Source organism: Leucopleurus acutus (assembly GCF_964270905.1).
Source record: "Leucopleurus acutus genome assembly, chromosome: 1".
NCBI lineage: Eukaryota > Metazoa > Chordata > Mammalia > Artiodactyla > Delphinidae > Leucopleurus > Leucopleurus acutus.
Genome location: NC_139142.1, coordinates 166,657,281 through 166,675,127, shown reverse-complemented (window position 1 = coordinate 166,675,127; position 17,847 = coordinate 166,657,281). Strand labels below are relative to the sequence as shown.

Here is a 17,847-nt window from a genome sequence, read left to right as displayed (position 1 = left end):
GTTGCAGCGAGTGGGGGCTACTCTTCATTGCGGTGCGCGGGCTTCTTATTGCGGTGGCTTCTCTTGCCGTGGAGCACAGGCTCTAGGCGCGCGGGTTCAGTAGCTGTGGCTCGCGGGCTCTAGAGCGCAGGCTCAGTAGTTGTGGCACGCTGGCTTAGTTGCTCTGCAGCATGTGGGATCTTCCCAGACCAGGGCTCGAACCCGTGTCCCCTGCATTGGCAGGCAGATTCTTAACCACTGCGCCACCAGGGAAGTCCCTGTATCCACTTTTTGACTATTGTGAATAATGCGTCTGTGAACATTTCTGTACAGGTTTTTGTGTGAACATGTTTTCAGTTCTCTTGGGTAGATGTAAGATTGGAATTGCTCAGTCATATGGAAACTCTGTTTAACTTTTTGAGGAACTGCCAAACTGTTTTGCAAAGCAGCTACAAAATTCTGCATTCCTACCAGCAATGTATGAGGTTCCCATGTCTCCATCTCACCAACACTTATCATTGTCTTTTTTTTACTATATCCATCCTAGTGTATGTAAAGTGGTATCTCGTTGTGATTTTTGTTTGCATTCCCTAATAACTAATGATGTTGAGCATCTACTTCTGAGAGGATAAATTTATCACCCAAGTAGATCAAGAAGGAAGCAAGAACATTCTAGGGCATCCCATACTGTGGCAAATATGAAACTTGGATAGATCTCTCTACATACAAGGATGAATTTGAGGAGAATGACTAATAATTTTTTTGTAGCCTATGAAGTTTTCAGCTCACAAAAAAAAGAAATCATTACTGTGAAGATTCAGAAGGAAAAGTATCTCCCAAAATTATTTCCTGAGGGAAAACAAAAGGAAATCTTAGAGGATATCAGCTTAATATCCTCAGAAAGATTTAAGAAGACTTGACTTATATGAACTAGAAACAGTTTGCCATAAGAAGATGTTGTGAAGAGGCTGAGATGATAAATAAAAAGTCAGTTTATCCAGATAAGAAAATACAAGAAAAATAAAACAAATAGAATTATATATCAAGACACAAATGGTTCAATTCAATGCAGACGTTTGAATCAGTGATGTAGTGAATAACTTGAGAATGTGAAGGGGAAAAAAACATATGAAAATTGAACAGAAAAAAAAAAAATTGAACAGAAAAAAACAAAAAAATTATTGGTAGCTGGGAGAGTAGGGGTTCAGCCTAAGAATAGTAAGTATACCCAAAAAAGAAATAGAGATAGTTGAGATCAATAGAGTAGTCAAAGGTATTATAAATAAATACATAACAAATATGTAACAAATTTAAGAGTTATCTCAAGATCACTGGGGAATAACTTACATGTAGACATAGTTCAGAACATTTTGTTTGATTTACAGTTATAAGAAATTGTATTCATGAAGATAAAAAAATAGGTTACTCAACAAAGAACGAGAGGGACTTCCCTGGTGGCGCAGTGCTTAAGAGTCCGCCTGCCAATGCAGGGGACACGGGTTCAATCTCTGGTCCGGGAATATCCCACATGCCACGGACCAACTAAGCCCGTGCACCACAAATAGCGAGCCTGCGCTCTAGAGCCCACGAGCCACAACTGCTGAGCCCACGTGCTGCAACTACTGAAGCCCGCGTGCTAGAGCCCATGCTCCACAAGAGAAGCCACTGCAATGAGAAACCCACGCACCGCAATGAAATGTAGACCTCACTCGCTGCAACTAGAGAAAGCCTGCACACGGCAACGAAGACCCAATGCAGCCCAAAATCAATCAATCAATAAATAAAATTTAAAAAAACAAGAACGAGTAATAGACATGCCTGAGACAGTTACACTAAATTAAAAAATCAGAAGCGAACTATCTCCAGAATCAGAAGAGGAAAGGCTGGGACTTAAGAGTTTCACGCCAGCTCATTGTCATTTATGTCGGAAACAATAGAAAGGCTTTTTCAGATATGTAAAATACTGGTTTATGTTCACTGACATAACTAGAAGGCATTCTTCCCAAATTAATATGTAGCTAATCAAAATTGCAGTGTTTTCTTCCTTTGATAAACTTTTCCCAAAGTTTGCCTGGAAGAATATTCAAGTGAAAATAACCAAAAGAATTTGGCAAGAAAATAATAACACACAAACACTGGCTTTGCAATACATTAAAGATCAATAGAACAGAAATCCAGAAATAGACTGGAAAACAGGTAAAAAGAATATATGATAAGGAAGGCATTCAAAATTAATTAGGAGAGGAAGATTTTTCAACTAGTGGTACTGGTTACCTGATGGGGAGAGTTGTTCTGAGTCCTCATATCAAAGTTTATTATAAGTAAATAAAGGTACAGATATTTTTAAATGTATGCACGCTGAGTGAAAGAGAACCTAAGCTTAAAAACAGCCCAAAAGGAAGTAATTGCTAGAAATGATTAAAAACCTAAACAACTAAACACTTCTATATCTGTAGAAAAAAATTAAAGGCAACAGCAAAATGGGAACTATAGCTTCCTCAAATAAAACATAATGAAGAGCTTGTAAAAATGTGAGAAGAAAAACATTTCTCAAATAGTAAATTACTCAAGGCTATCAAGAAACTGTTGGAAAGGAGGAACTACAGAGGGCTAAATACAAATTTTTTAAGTGCAATTTTGCTAATAATCAAAGGAATTAAAATTTAAAACAGTGAGATCATGTTTACCTCTTGTATTAGCAAACTTTTATTAACTGTCGGGGACAGTGTTGTCAGAGACGATTTCCTGTAGTACTCGTGAGAGCCTTTCTGGAAAACAATGTGGTAGACCATATTTAAGAGCCTCAAATCTGAAACATGGGTGTGGAATTTACATCAGTGTTTTGTTTTTGTTTTTGTTTTTGTTTTTTTGCGGTATGCAGGCCTCTCACTGTTGTGGCCTCTCCCGTTGTGGAGCACAGGCTCCGGACACGCAGGCTCAGCGGCCATGGCTCACGGGCCCAGCCGCTCCGCGGCATGTGGGATCTTCCTGGACCGGGGCTCAAACCTGTGTCCCCTGCATTGGCAGGCGGATTCTTAACCACTGCGCCACCAGGGAAGCCCGAGATTACACACTTTTGAATTATATTTTCCCCTACATTTATCCATCATTAACATTCAAACATTTTCATATCATTAAAAATTTCTTCATAAACCATTTTTTAATGGCAGGGATGTACCATAATGTAACCAATCATGCTCTCAGGACATTTAAGCTATTTACTATTAAAAATAACACTGATGATTGGGCTTCCCTGGTGGCACAGTGGTTGAGAGTGCAGGCTTCAATAGTTGTGGCACATGGGCTCAGTAGCTGTGGCGCACGGGCTTAGTTGCTCTGCAGCATGTGGGATCTTCCCGGACCAGGGCTGCGTAGACAGGCAGGTTCTTAACCACTGTGCCACCAGGGAAGTCCCTAGCCTGAAGTTTTAAAAGCAACACAGAAATAAAGAAGGAATTAACAACTCCACAAAGCCAGTGTTCCCAGTTATAAGAAGTAAAGAGTCTCAGAAGGCATTGGTATCATAGTCACCTCATGAGCCTGCAGCCTCCCTCACAGCCCTGTGCTCACCCGACCTTGGGAGATGCACCCAGGCTTCTTAGAAACCTGTGCGCCTGTGGGCTGACACACCTTGCTTTACAGCCTCTCCACCTGCTCTCCCACCTCTAGAGACTATAGTAGACTTTCTCTTTCCAAGGAGATTTGCCTTTGATAGCAGAGCCATAAATTTAGACGGATGGCTGACCTAAAGTACAGGCCACCAGCATCTCCAGCGTTGATGAGCACCCCCCGTCTGCCATCCATGGCGTGCAGCTCCTAGCTGTGGTACTTACAGTTACAGAAATCATGTCATTAGCTTCAGTCTGGCTGCCAGATCGTCCAGTTGCTTTTGAAATACTATTTTTGAAGTAGCAATTCATTTTTTTAGGTGGTAAAAAAAGCATTGCAGCTTTATTTGTATAATGTAATTTTGCCTGGAGATATAATATTTTTGGCTGGGTTATAGGTCCTAAATTTGCCACTGAAATGGATAGGCTTGAAAGAGATTTTTTACTAAAAACTGATATATCAAGCTCCTGAAATTTACCTATCACCTTGCTTCCACTGAGTAATTTGCATAGACCAAGATCCACGGTCTCCAGCCTTTTTTTTCCCCTAGTATAAGCAACTCTCAGACTTTTGCCCACGAGTTCCAATACAGTTTTCACAAGTTTTGACTCTGAAATTAGCTGATGAATAAAAGGAGCTGGTGTGTGATCACTTGCTACCACTGGAAAAACGGAGAGTAAGTTCTCACCTGGAGCAGGTGAGAACGCCACTGTTCCTGAGTCATTGGAAAATCTAGCAGCAGTGACCTCTAAAAGCCCAAGCCCTGGGAACAACCAGAGCTCCTGAGAAACACAGTTACCAAGGCAACAGGGGTATCATGGCTGGGTGAGCCACACCCCCACACCTCCATATCAAAAACATACGAGAGGGCTTCCCTGGTGGCGCAGTGGTTGGGAGTCTGCCTGCCGGTGCAGGGGACACGGGTTCATGCCCTGGTCTGGGAGGATCCCACATGCCGTGGAGCGGCTGGGCCCGTGAGCCTTGGACGCTGAGCCTGCACGTCCGGAGCCTGTGCTCTGCGGCGGGGAAGGCCGCAGCGGTGGGAGGCCCGCATATCGCAAAAAAAAAAAAAAAAAAAAAACATACGAAGGCAAACAGTGGTAACACATCAGGAGGCGACTGCTGCTGATCCTGGCTCCCTTGGTGATAGCCCCAAATCACACAAGCAAGTGCCTGCCACACCGAGCTTCTCTTTACTTTCTTGGGTCTGAATACAACTGCAAATTATCAATATGAAAATCTCATATTAGTCATGCTAAATAATGGAACCAAGTTAAGATATTAGACTCTTATATAGAGTACATTTTAAAGTAAGATAGAAGATAAAGCTTCTAGAAGCATCTATTATTAAAATGTTCCTTTAGGGCTTCCCTGGTGGCGCAGTGGTTAAGAATCCGCCTGCCAGTGCAGGGGACACGGGTTTGAGCCCTGATCTGGGAAGATCCCACATGCTGCAGAGGAACTAAGCCCGTGTGCCACAACTACTGAGCCTGTGCTCTAGAGCCCGTGAGCCACAACTACTGAAGCCCGTGCGCCTAGAGCCCGTGCTCCGCAACAAGAGAAGCCACCACAATGAGAAGCCCACACACCACAACGAAGAGTAGCCCCCGCTCAATGCAACTAAAGAAGCCCACGCGCAGCAACGAAGACCTAATGCAGCCAAAAATTAATTGATTGATTGATTTAAAAAATGTTCCTTTAAATGCATTATGAGCCTAATAGGCTTTTGCTTTTACATCAGGTTATCTGTGCGACAATTGCATTTGGAATGGGGATTGACAAACCTGATGTGCGATTTGTGATCCATGCATCCCTCCCTAAATCCGTGGAGGGTTACTACCAAGAATCTGGCAGAGCTGGAAGAGATGGGGAAATCTCTCACTGCCTGCTCTTCTATACCTACCACGATGTGACCAGACTGAAGAGGCTTATACTAAGTAAGCTGAGCTCCATTGGGGACACATGCTGTCCTCCTCGGTCTCGTTTTTGTCATCTGTCCCTGCAGTTGTGGTGTTTTGGGTCCAGTTTTCCTTAAAATAGAGGCACTTAGATAGATATGGAAGTTTTATTTTAATTCATGTTTATGATAAAAGTATTACATGCTTGTTATGTAAAATTCAAATGATACAGATGTGTTGAGGACTGAAAAATTTCCAAATCATGCCTCATATGCAGTCCTGCCCTAAGAAATAACTCCAGTTACTGATTTCCTTTGTATCCTTCCAGGCCCAATTTCTGCATGCATCCTGGTATATAACAAATTTCAAGCATGCAGAAAGGTAAAATGGGAAAAAAATAATGAACTGTCACGTACCACCGTCCAGGTTAGGAAATAAAACCCCTACATAGCCCTCTCCTATCTCATACCTTTACCTCTTCATTGGAGTTAGGCAATATCTTATATTTGATATTTACCTTTCCCAAATGCAGGGTTTTTTACAATATAAATGCGATTTCATTATATATGCTTTTTTCCCCCTAAGATGTAGTTGATTTACAGTATTATATAAGTTTCAGGTATACAGCGTAGTGATTCACAATTTTTAAAGGTTATACTCTATTTATAGTTATTATATAAATGTGCTTTTTTAATATGTATATGTTGACCTGATTTTTTTTCCAGTCAACACTAGGGTGTAATTATGACTCCAGCTAGTACACATAGCTTGACTACATAGAGTTCCATAGTATGGTATTCCATGTTTATTGAACCAGTCCCCTTCTAATAGATAAATAAGTAAAATTGCCTGTTTTGAGACCACTTTTGAATGAACTCTGGTAGAGATACTGAGCACGGGAAATGGCACTTACCAAGCTCTGTGCCAAGTAATGTTCACCTTATTTGCTTGTAACCACTAGTTTTTGAGGTAGTCCCATGAGAAAAGTGAGCTTCAGAAAGGTTTTGTAACTTGCCCCCAAGAGCAGCCGCAGCGGTAAGGGGAAGGGTAGTGATAATGATGATAAAGTTTCCTTACCACTTACTATATGCTGCTGTCTTAAATGCTTTACATATATCACTTCATTTAATCTTCACAACAACCCTAAAAGATACTACTATTATTCTCCTCGTTTTACGGAAGAGGAAAATGAGATACAGAGCTAGGTAAGTGGCAGAGCCCTGATGGAATCCAGGTTCATCTGATTGCAAATTCCATGTCCCTTGCACTATACCAAGATAATTCTCAGTGCAAAAATGAAACTTTTAAACTTAGCGTGTCCATTTGTGTTTTTAAGCAGAACCTATATTAAGTTAGGTCCAAATAATTTAGTAAGTATTTAAATGCTAAACACTTAGCAACCATTTGAAAAAAGTAATACTCATAAACCAGAAAAAAAAATTTTTATTTCATTTTTAACTAACAACAATTGCTTACAAATGAAAAGTATGTACATGTGGTTCTCAGACCTTGGAATCAGATTGGACACTGCCACCCTCATTTCCTGTTTCACATTGATTTTTTGGAGGTACTTATTTTTATCATAGCAACTGCCAAAATTTCAGCTTCACAATGTCATTAGAAGGAAAGTAGCACATCATAAACTACCTCCAACTAGTTGCTTGTGTGGTGTTCAACAGATGTCAGGTATTGCTGTGTTTCTCTTAAATTTAAAACACCTGCCAGCACCCCTGTGAATTCATTGCAGCACCCGCCCCAGCCCTGGGGGGGGTCCTTGGTACATAGTTTCAGAACCACTGGCTTAACCACTTTGATCCCAGATACTCAGGGAGATGCACAGCCCAATGCCGTGGCTCCATGCTCTGCTTGCTTTGGATGCTGGGTTCAGTACATCCTTGTCTGATAAATATAGTAAATATAATTCAGATATTTATCGTTGGGAACAATGAAGAGTTGCAAATTTTTTTCAGCTACTCCTGACAACCTATGTTTATTCCTGCAAAACTACAATCTTGAAGATGAACATAAATATTCAGTTAATTATCATATAGCTTCATGTCATGTTGATATATAGTGCTATGAATAATTTTATTTCATTTAATATTTAAAGTTATATGAACCTATTCTAAATATTTCTGTGATATTCTTTTCTATTTTTCTACTCTAATAAGTATGTTTACTGTGTTCTTCATCTCTTTTAGTGGAAAAAGATGGAAACCATCATACGAAAGAGACTCACTTCAATAATTTGTATAGTATGGTACATTACTGTGAAAATATAACAGAATGCAGGAGAATACAGCTTTTGGCTTACTTTGGCGAAAATGGATTTAATCCTTATTTTTGTAAGAAATACCCAGATGTTTCTTGTGATAATTGCTGTAAAACAAAGGTAAAATAAGAAAGTTTTAAATTCTTTGTGATGAGGAACTTGCCAAGTTTTTTTTTTTCTTCTCTTAATTTAGAAAAGTTAGATACAAGTTAGATTGCAGTAAGTGGGCCCTAGGGATTTTAACAAGGGGATGATGGCTTCCTCCCCGTGTTAATTGGGAATAGAAACATTTTAATAGTATTTCTGTGGAGTATCCGTAGAACTAGAAGCCTGTTAAAAATATATACTGGGGCTTCCCTGGTGGCACAGTGGTTGAGAGTTCGCCTGCCGATGCAGGGGACGCGGGTTCGTGCCCTGATCCGGGAGGATCCCACATGCCGCGGAGCGGCTGGGCCCGTGAGCCATGGCCGCTGGGCCTGCGCGTCCGGAGCCTGTGCTCCGCAACAAGGGAGGCCACAGCGGTAAGAGGCCCGCGTACCGCAAAAAAAAAAAAAAAAAAAAAAAAAAAAATATATATATATATATATATATATATATGTATACTGGACCTGTTTTGGTGGTTATAGGATATTTAAGAAATATCATTAATCTGTAAATACCCAAAAAGATCCAACATGGGCAGGTAGAATATTTTACATTCAACTCTGTATTTAAACATCTTCATTCTCAAAAGGGTTGTAACTAGTGTACTATGTGTTTGAATTCAGATCAATTAGATTACTCTGTAAACTGGTTTTTATAAAACTGTAAAGAGTAAGGGCAATAGCTTCAGGATACGTTTGCTATCATCTGTCCTAAAAATAACTTTGGGAGGTTGTTAAATTCAGTCGTTAGGTACTGTATTGTACCTATCATGGTAATTCTATGTTTTAATGTCTACTGTACTTCACAGTTTACAGAGCTTTTTTTTTTTTTTTTTTTTTGTGGTATGCGGACCTCTCACTGTTGTGGCCTCTCCCATTGTGGATGGAGCACAGGCTCTGGACGCGCAGGCTCAGCGGCCATAGCTCATGGGCCTAGCCGCTCCGCGGCACGTGGGATCTTCCCGGACCGGGGCACGAACCCATGTCCCCTGCATCGGCAGGCGGACTCTCAACCACTGCGCCACCAGGGAAGCCCCCTACAGAGCATTTTCACAGTTGATATATTATTTGAAATATCTGTGCAAGGTGCTGGGGATTCACATATGAACACGATATAGCCAATTCACAGACAGGAGGGGAGACAGACATGTATGTGTTCACATCACTGTGATACCGTAGGCAGCGCTAGCCAAGCAGAGGGTGATTTACTCTCTCTTGGGGTGGAATCTGTGGATTTATGGCCATCTCAACCCACCACACCCCACTCTGTAGACATTGCTAATCAGTTCACTCATTCAGCAAATATTTGTTGAATGCCTGCTCTGTGATAGGCAATGTTCTAGGAGTTTGGGATACATCACTGAACAAAATATAAAGATCCCTACTCTTGTGGAGCTTACATTCTAGCAGAGGGAGGCTGAATAAAGACTATACGTTATAAGTACATGTTAAGAGGAAAGAACTTTGATGAAAAGTACAGCAGTGTAAGGAGTCAGGAATGATGAATGGGGTGCAGGATGCAGTGGCCCAGGGAAGTCTTACTGCAAAGATGAGACCTGAGCAAAGACTTGAAGAAAGGAGTTAGCTGAGCAGCTCTCAAATACAGATGTTCTTGGCTAAAGCCAAGACCAGAGGCCCTGAGGTGGGGGGCGTGCCTGTGCCTTTGAGGGGTAGTGCCTGCCCAGGGGGAGAGGGGAGACCGGTCAGAACGGTGCCTGGAGGGCTGAGAAACTGGAAGAGTGGAGCAGCCCTCAGCTGAGACGTTTGGGGAAGGCTGGCAGGTAAGATCAGGGGTTTGGTCTGGGGTGTAGTGAGTTAGATATGTCTTGGATCCAGCAATTCTGAAGAGAGGCTGGTGATACCATAACTCTGGGAGTGGTTGACATATAGTTGAATTTGAAGTCATGAAAGCAGATGAAATCTGCACTGGTATAAGTTTATAGACAGAAGAGAAGAAAACCAAAGACTGAGCCCTGAGACTTGAAGAGGTTGAGGAGAAGAGGAAGAACTAGGAAAGGAGACCAAGAAATAGAACAAGTGAGGTAGGAGGAAGACCAAGGCAACTAAGCGTAGGAGTGCATCAGGGAGGAGGGAGCGCTCCCTAGTCACCTGCTGCTGCCGAGCCAAGTACTATAAGGACCGAGACGTCACCATTGGGTTTAGCACCGCGGAAATATGGGACCTGGACTTGACCAGTTTCAGTGGAGAGGGGCAAAATTGGAGGCAGTGCATATGGAGAATTCTTTCAAGTTTTGCTTCAAGGATGAACAGAGAAATGAAACCGTAGCTGCCAGGGGAAGTGGAGTCAAGAAGAGACAGAAGAAATAATATATTTGTGTGCTGATAGGAACGTACCTACGGAGGATGGAAATTGATGTGTGAGGAGAGGGAAGAATTGCTGAAGCAGTGTCCCTGAGTAAGCAAGGGGGCTTGGGAGCTAGTGCAGAAGGACAAAGACTGGCTTAGACAGGAGCTTGGATAGTTCGTCTATAATAACAGCAAGAAAGAAGAGAAAATGCAGGGCAGGTGCTGGGGGTGGATGTAGTGAAGGAAGTTTTGAAAGCTCTCTTCCGATTGTTTGTTTCCTCAGCGAAGTAGGAAGCAAGGTAGTCAGCTGACAGGACAAGAGTGGGGATTGAAGAGAAAGGAGAAAGTGTGAAATTGTCATCTAAGCTGGGGTCAGCAAACTTTATCTTAAAGGGCCAGAGGGTGGTAAACATTGGCTTGGCCAAAAAGTTCATTCGGGTTTCCGTAAGATCTTATTTGGAAAAACCCAAACGAACTTTTTGGCCAACCCAACATTTCAGGCTTTGTGGGCAGTCTCTGTCACAACTACTCAATTCTGCTATTTTAGCCCAAAAGCAGACATAAATTAAAATAAATACACTGATTTTTCCATAGTTGTGTTCCAATAAAATTTGATTTACAAAAACAGGTATACAGCTCATGGGCCGTAATTTGCTGACTCCTATTCTAAGAGAATGGGGGAGAGATAGACTAAGCATGTATCATCGATTACCTGGCAGCGTTAAGGATCCACTTGAGGTTTGTGGCCCTGTACTGAAAGTGAAAACAGTCAGCATAGTTGTGTGTGTTTCTCCTGCCAAGTTTAGCTACACAACTATAGGCATGGAATGGTGGAGAACTGGATCTCGTGTGTTTTGTCAAACAGTGTGACCCAAGGGCAGGGGAGTTGAAGGTATATGAAAGGTTATGTTATAATTGATCGGCTCTGGAGTTGAAGCTGAACATCTGAGGACGAGGATAGGCTGTCCCAGTGGATTGCTGAAGTCAGAAACTAGATGACGTGAGTTAGAAAGGCAGGAGGTAGCGGTCGGAGAACAAAAGGGTTGCTGATACTAGTAAGGCTAGGTAGTGGGTGTGAGCATGGGAGTGAGGGGCTGACATATGTGGAGGACAGGATCACTGGAGTATAGGAGATCAAGTTGCCAAAGGCCAAGGTGTGGGAGGATCATCTCTGTACACTAGTCACCAAGAATTAAGGCAGGAATGATGTTGGAGAGAGTGATGGGGCACTCTTTCATGATGATGCCAGATAGAGCCTCAGAATCACTACCAATTGTTAGTATAGGACAAGAAACCTATTTGTCTTCAGGACTGTGGTGGATGAACAAGGATTCGAAGGTAGAGGAACTACATATACAGAGGCACAGAAGCACGATGCAGCTTTTGAGAACAGCAGGTGCTTAGTATTGGGTTAGAGAACTAGGATAGACAATAGCAAAAGACCACATAGTAATGGTAGGCAGAGTTTGGAGACAACTGAGGGGAATGAGAAAGGGAACTGACCGGAGATGATAAAAAGGATTGACTGTGGCACCAAAGACCCAAAAGAGATCAGAACTCATACATCTGCATGGTTGGACAATGTTTTTCATCCCTAAAGGTCACCATCCAGTAAGTGACCAAAAGAGGTATGAAGGGTTTTGAAAGAAAAAGAATATTTCTACCCACAGAGTGCTCTCAGGTAACTGTCTGTGAAACAGAAATGAAATAGATATAGTAGAGTGCTAATTATTCTAGACATAAGGGTTAATATAAGAACTTAGAAAAGAATGAACATTTGAAACTTCCTTGGTTTTTGGTCTTGGTTTTAGTCTGGAAATGGTTTATTATGGGACTGTTACAGTTAGTATTAAATCCTAGCGATCTAGGTATCGGTATCTTAATTATAGCAAAAGGTAATCTCTTTTTATTCATAGGATTATAAGACAAGAGATGTGACTGATGATGTAAAAAATATTGTAAGATTTGTTCAAGAACACAGTTCATCACAAGGAACAAGAAATATAAAACATGTAGGTCCTTCTGGGAGATTTACTATGAATATGCTGGTCGACATTTTCTTGGGTAAGTCATCTGTTTTATTGTTTGAGTTACATCGATTAAAATGGAACATTTAGGGAATTCCCTAGTGGTCCGGTGATTAGGACTCTGCACTTCCACTGCAGGGGGCGCAGGTTCAGTCCCTGGTCAGGGAACTAAGATCCCACAAGCTGCATGGCACAGCCAAAAAAAAAAAAAGTTGAACCTCTAAAGAATTCATTACAAGTACATAGAAAAAATCTCCTCTATATTCTTATAGAAGCTAAGAGTTTTAGAATAAAACCTTTTTGAGTAACAAAAGAAAATCAGTTTTTATGAATTATTACCAATTATTTTTATAGAATTTATGTAAGTCACTAAGATGAGTTTCCACAAACAAAAAAGAAAATAATAAAGTTTATACAATTTCATCTGAGTGAATAGAATATAACTTCCCTGGAGAATTACCCATTGACTGACTTCCAGTTCGGGATGGCAGCGTGAGCAAAAGTATCTGTCTTCTTTTTTCACTTGAGGCCCCATTAAAATAGTAGCAAGGAAATAAAATGAGGATTAAATCCATAACAGCATAGAAAACCAGAAAGAGACCATCATCAGATTAGAGGTTTTAAAAATCTTTGGCGAAATGGATGGAAGCATATTGAAAAATGGAATGAAATGCAGTAAATCACAATGCACAATAAATGTAGAGAAAGTTACAGCAGAGGGGCTGTCAACCAGGTAGAACCCCATTATCACCAGGCTGACTCAGACTTGGAAGCTCAGAGGCCTGGGGGGTGGGAGTAAAAGCAGAGGAGCCAAAAATAGGAGGGGACGGTTAAAAGAAAGTCTGCTCACAAAAGAACTGCACGGAATAGCAGCCTGCAGTTGATTCTGGAACAAAGATAAACTGCTTGAGGAGTAGAGAGACAGCTGAGCTGGGAGCCAGCACCCCTAAGTGGCATTTGGGGGCCACCCAGCCCACTTACCCTAAAGCAAACCTGGTAACCAGATATCCCCATTCAGGGGAGGAAGTTGAGGGGAAATAGACCTAGATATAAAATAACAAGAAATCCACCTGAAAAGTTTAACCTGGTCCCTAAAGACTAAATATAAATAGACAATCAAGGGGACTTCCCTGGTGGTCCAGTGGTTAAGAATCCATATTGCAATGCATGGGACGCCAGTTCAATCCCTGGTCAGGGAACTAAGATCCCACATGCTGCGGGGCAGCCAAGCCCACACACCACAGCTACTGAGCCCACGTGCCACAACTAGAGAGAAACCCGTACACTGAACGAAGAGCCCATGCACTGTAACTAAGAACTGATGCAGCCATAAATAAATAAATAAATAATCTTTAAAACAAAAAAATTCAAGAGGAAGACCAAGGGACTTCCCTGGCTGTCCAGTGGTTAGGACTCCCCACTTCCACTGCAAGGGGCGAGGGTTTGATCCCTGGTCTGGGAATTAAGATCCTGTGAGCCGTGAGGTGCAGCCAAAAAGAAAAAAGCGAAAGACCAAATAAGTAGCATATTTGACCCTGGGGATAGAGATAATTTAGAAAATAAGCAATAGCTTTGGGGATATGGGAGGGGAAACTCCTGATAGTATCTTCATAAAGACTTAAATAATAATAGAGTGTTACAGAAAATAGAGAAAGAGCTGTTAAAAATTTTAAATGATTGACACAAGTAAATTTAGTGGAAAGGTTGGAAGATAAAGTCAAGAAAATTTTCTTAAGACCTGAGCAAAAGGCTATATGGAAAATGTGAGAGACAAAATATAAATCAATTCTTAGGAGATGTAAAATCTGACAAATAAAATTTTGAAATAGAAAGTAGAGAGAGGGAATTATCAAACCAATGATAAAAGAAAATTTCCCAGAATGGACAAGAAAAAAAACCTTAATTAAAATGCCCACTTGGGGAATTCCCTGGTTGTCTAGTGGCTAGGAGTCAGTGTTTTCACTGCTGTGGCCTGGGTTCAGTCCCTGATCAGGGAGCTAAGATCCCACAAGCCACGCAGCGTGACCAAAATTTTTCTTAAATATGCCCACTTAATGCTAAATAAGATGCTTTATAAGATGAAATTTAAGAATACCAAGAGTGGGGCTTCCCTGGTGGCGCAGTGGTTGAGAGTCCACCTGCCGATGCAGGCGATGCGGGTTCCTGCCCCAGTCTGGGAGGATCCCACGTGCCGTGGAGTGGCTGGGCCCGTGAGCCATGGCCGCTGAGCCTGCGCGTCCGGAGCCTGTGCTCCGCAACGGGAGAGGCCACAACAGTGAGAGGCCCGTGTACCGCAAAAAAAAAAAAAAGAATACCAAGAGTAACGAGATGTTAGGGAAGAAAAACTTTTTCTCCACTCTGTTATATTTAGTTGTTGGGGACATTAGCAAGAGAAAAGACAGATTTAGTCACGTATGTGTGGGAGTTCATAGAAAATGTGACTCAAAGGGGCAATTAGAATTTGAGGCTGGTGTACCGTTTTAATAGGGGAAGTAGAGGCGGGAGAAGAGTTAGGAGGAAACAAATGATTTGAGGGAAAGGTAAATGGGCCCTTAGGAGAAAGATAGCGGGGAGACATGGCAGTTTTTGTGACAGTGTCTGTTTAGGTGTTGTGTGGAGACTTCTCATCTCCAATGATAAGAGTCAGTTTTCTCTGGTTGCTCCTGGGGAGGGGATTTAAGACAACTGAGTTCTTTTGGGAGTCTCTGCTTTTTGGCAGATGGATTTCAGAAATTCAAGTACCTTCTGCTCAAAATAATTTTTATGCCACTGTGGCATGTTCTGGACCCCTTCAGAAATACTCCAGAAAGCTTTGGAAAGAAAAAGCAAACCAAAACCAAACTGACATCAGATTAATGTCAGTAGCCCTGGAGACTAGAAGGCAAAGAAGGTGATATCATGTATACCATAAACAGAGGAACTGACCCATGGGTCCAGTGAGAAGAAATCTCAGAGTCACAGCTATGCAGCAGGTCCAGTAAGCAGTCTGTACAAATTATAACAGAAAGTCGGGAAAAATAAGTCCCAAGCAATATAGAGAAAGAACAAGAAATGAATTTTTTTATTGATGACAGTAGAGAACACAAATGTTACTTCTCAACAACAAAAGGAGAAAGGCACTTAGAAACTCCTGGGGAGGGACTTCCCAGGCAGTCCAGTGGTTAAGACTTTGCCTTCCAATGCAGGGGGTGTGGGTTCAATCCCTGGTCAGGGACCTAAGATCCCACATGCCTCGGGGCCAAAAAACGGAAACATAAAAAACAGAAGCAATATTGTAACAAATTAAATAAAGACTTTAAAAATGGCCCACAGCAGGGCTTCCCTGGTGGCGCAGTGGTTGAGAGTCTGCCTGCCGATGCAGGGGACGTGGGTTCGTGCCCCGGTCCGGGAAGATCCCACATGCCGCGGAGTGGCTGGGCCCGTGAGCCATGGCCGCTGGGCCTGCGCGTCCGGAGCCTGTGCTCCGCAACGGGAGAGGCCACAACAGTGAGAGGCCCACATACCACAAAAAAAAAAAAAAGCCCACAGCAAAAAAAATCTTAAAAAAAAAAAAAAGAAACTCCCAAGGAAAGATTATAAAAGAAAGCCAAGGTCAAATAGAAAACAAAGGAAATGGCTGCATGATTTTGAGTAATTAATAAAATATGCAAAAAAATAATCCGTTTGTCTGAATACAGTGAACATCCTCCTTAGAGTTGCACAAGAGTCATGAGTTCTAAGTGGGGAAGGAAGCTTGTTGTAATATAAATGTTGCTGATTAGCTGCAATAGAATCAATATATAGACTTAAACATGGTTAGAGAACAGGGCAGGATATAGACGTTAATCTTGATGATGTAAAAATAAAAGTACAATAAATAAAAATAAAAGGGGGGACTTCCCTGGTGGCACAGTGGTTAAGAATCTGCCTGCCAGTGCAGGGGACATGGGTTTGAGCCCTGGTCCGGGAAGATCCCACATGCTGCGGAGCAACTAAGCCCGTGCGCCACAACTACTGAGCCTGCGCTCTAGAGCCTCCGACCCACAATTACTGAGCCCACATGCCACAACTACTGAAGCTTGCGTGCCTAGAGCCTGCACTCCACAACAAGAGAAGCCACCGCAGTGAGAAGCCCACGCACTGCACCAAAGAGTAGCCCCTGCTCGCCACACCTAGAGAAAGCCCGCGCACAGCAATGAAGACCCAACACAGCCAAAAATAAACTAATTAATTTTTTAAATAAATAAAAATAAAAGGGGAGTATATGGACAGCTTGGGGTGCTGGTAGCCTCCTACATAGTGGGGAGGGAGAGTGATCAGACACTCTAAAGTTACCCCAAAAACCAATAGATGAACCAGTATTATGTAACTAGCAAAATTCAGGGCAGGGTAAAGTGAAGGGGGTGGTATAAATGAGATAAAGCCTCATCTTTCATTGTGAAGGGTCAATAAATAAATGTCAGGTGGTGATTCTGGCCAGTGGCATGACAGCAAGAGTATGGGTTCCATGCAGAGGTAACCACCAGAAGAGCTGAAAACAAGCTATTTAAAAAGTGATTGCCGGGGGCTTCCCTGGTGGCACAGTGGTTGAGGGTCCACCTGCCGATGCAGTACACGGGTTCATGCTCTGGTCCAGGAAGATCCCATATGCCGCGGAGCTGCTGGGCCCGTGAGCCATGGACGCTGAGCCTGCGCGTCCAGAGCTTGTGCTCCGCAACGGGAGAGGTCACAATAGTGAGAGGCCCGCGTACGCGTACCGCAAAAAAAAAAAGTGATTTACGGAACTTCCCTGGCGATCCAGTGGTTAAGACTGTGCTTCCACTGCAGGGGGCGCGAGTTCGACCAGAGATCAGGGAACTAAGATCCCACATGCTGCGAGGCGCAGCCAAAAAAAATTAAAAATAAAAAAATTAAATTAAAATTTTTTAAAAAGTGATTCCCTTGGAGAAGAGTGAGACTAGGGAGGGGAAGGGTGGAACAGAGGAATGTTCCTTTTAATTATAAACCCGCCTGTGCTATATTGTATTTTTTTCCTATGTACATGTATTACTTTAATTAAAAATCTATAAAGCAATTAAAAATTAGTAGCCTAGATTGGAGTAGGAAGATGGTTTGTTCAGTTTCTCAGCTGTGTCTCCTGGATCTGTACAATTCTCAGGACAAAGCAACTTTTAATGCTGGTCTTCCCATTCTGGATTCTTGCCTTCTCCTAGTTTGGACTCTTTTGGGGGTACAAGGGGCTGCAGATAAAATAATTTGTTATAAGAACGATACATGATCATTCTACATTATAATATGTAGAAAACCGAAAAATACAAATAACTCCCAAAAAAACTGCTAATGTTTTAATGTGTGTTTGCTCACAATCACATATTTATCATATTGTATGTATAGTTTCTGTCATTTTTATATAACAAGATATAAGCATTTTCTTATTTTTTTATTCTTAAGTAGTTTTTAATTTATATTTTATCATATTGATGAAATATATTTAAATAGTTTTATTTTAGGACATACTGTTCTATTGTAAATAGTGATGTGATAAATAGCCTTTTAAATACACCCTCATCTACATCTCTGTTTGTACCTTTCATGTACATTGCTAAGTCAGACATTTTTCTGACACATTCTTC

At 41.9% G+C, this 17,847-nt stretch overlaps 1 protein-coding gene across 4 annotated transcripts in view; it reads left to right on the top strand.

The window, feature by feature from the left end:
- BLM (BLM RecQ like helicase) overlaps positions 1–17,847 on the top strand; it is a gene marked incomplete at its 3' end in the record, with an annotated part of 62,745 nt that overhangs the window by 32,700 nt on the left and 12,198 nt on the right. For all 4 annotated transcript variants that reach the window (XM_082849385.1, XM_082849383.1, XM_082849384.1 and 1 more), the window contains 3 exons: positions 5,330–5,525; positions 7,688–7,878; positions 12,125–12,272. In XM_082849385.1, the coding sequence (XP_082705511.1) occupies positions 5,330–5,525; positions 7,688–7,878; positions 12,125–12,272 (535 nt within the window). The remainder of the gene's footprint in view (positions 1–5,329; positions 5,526–7,687; positions 7,879–12,124; positions 12,273–17,847) is intronic.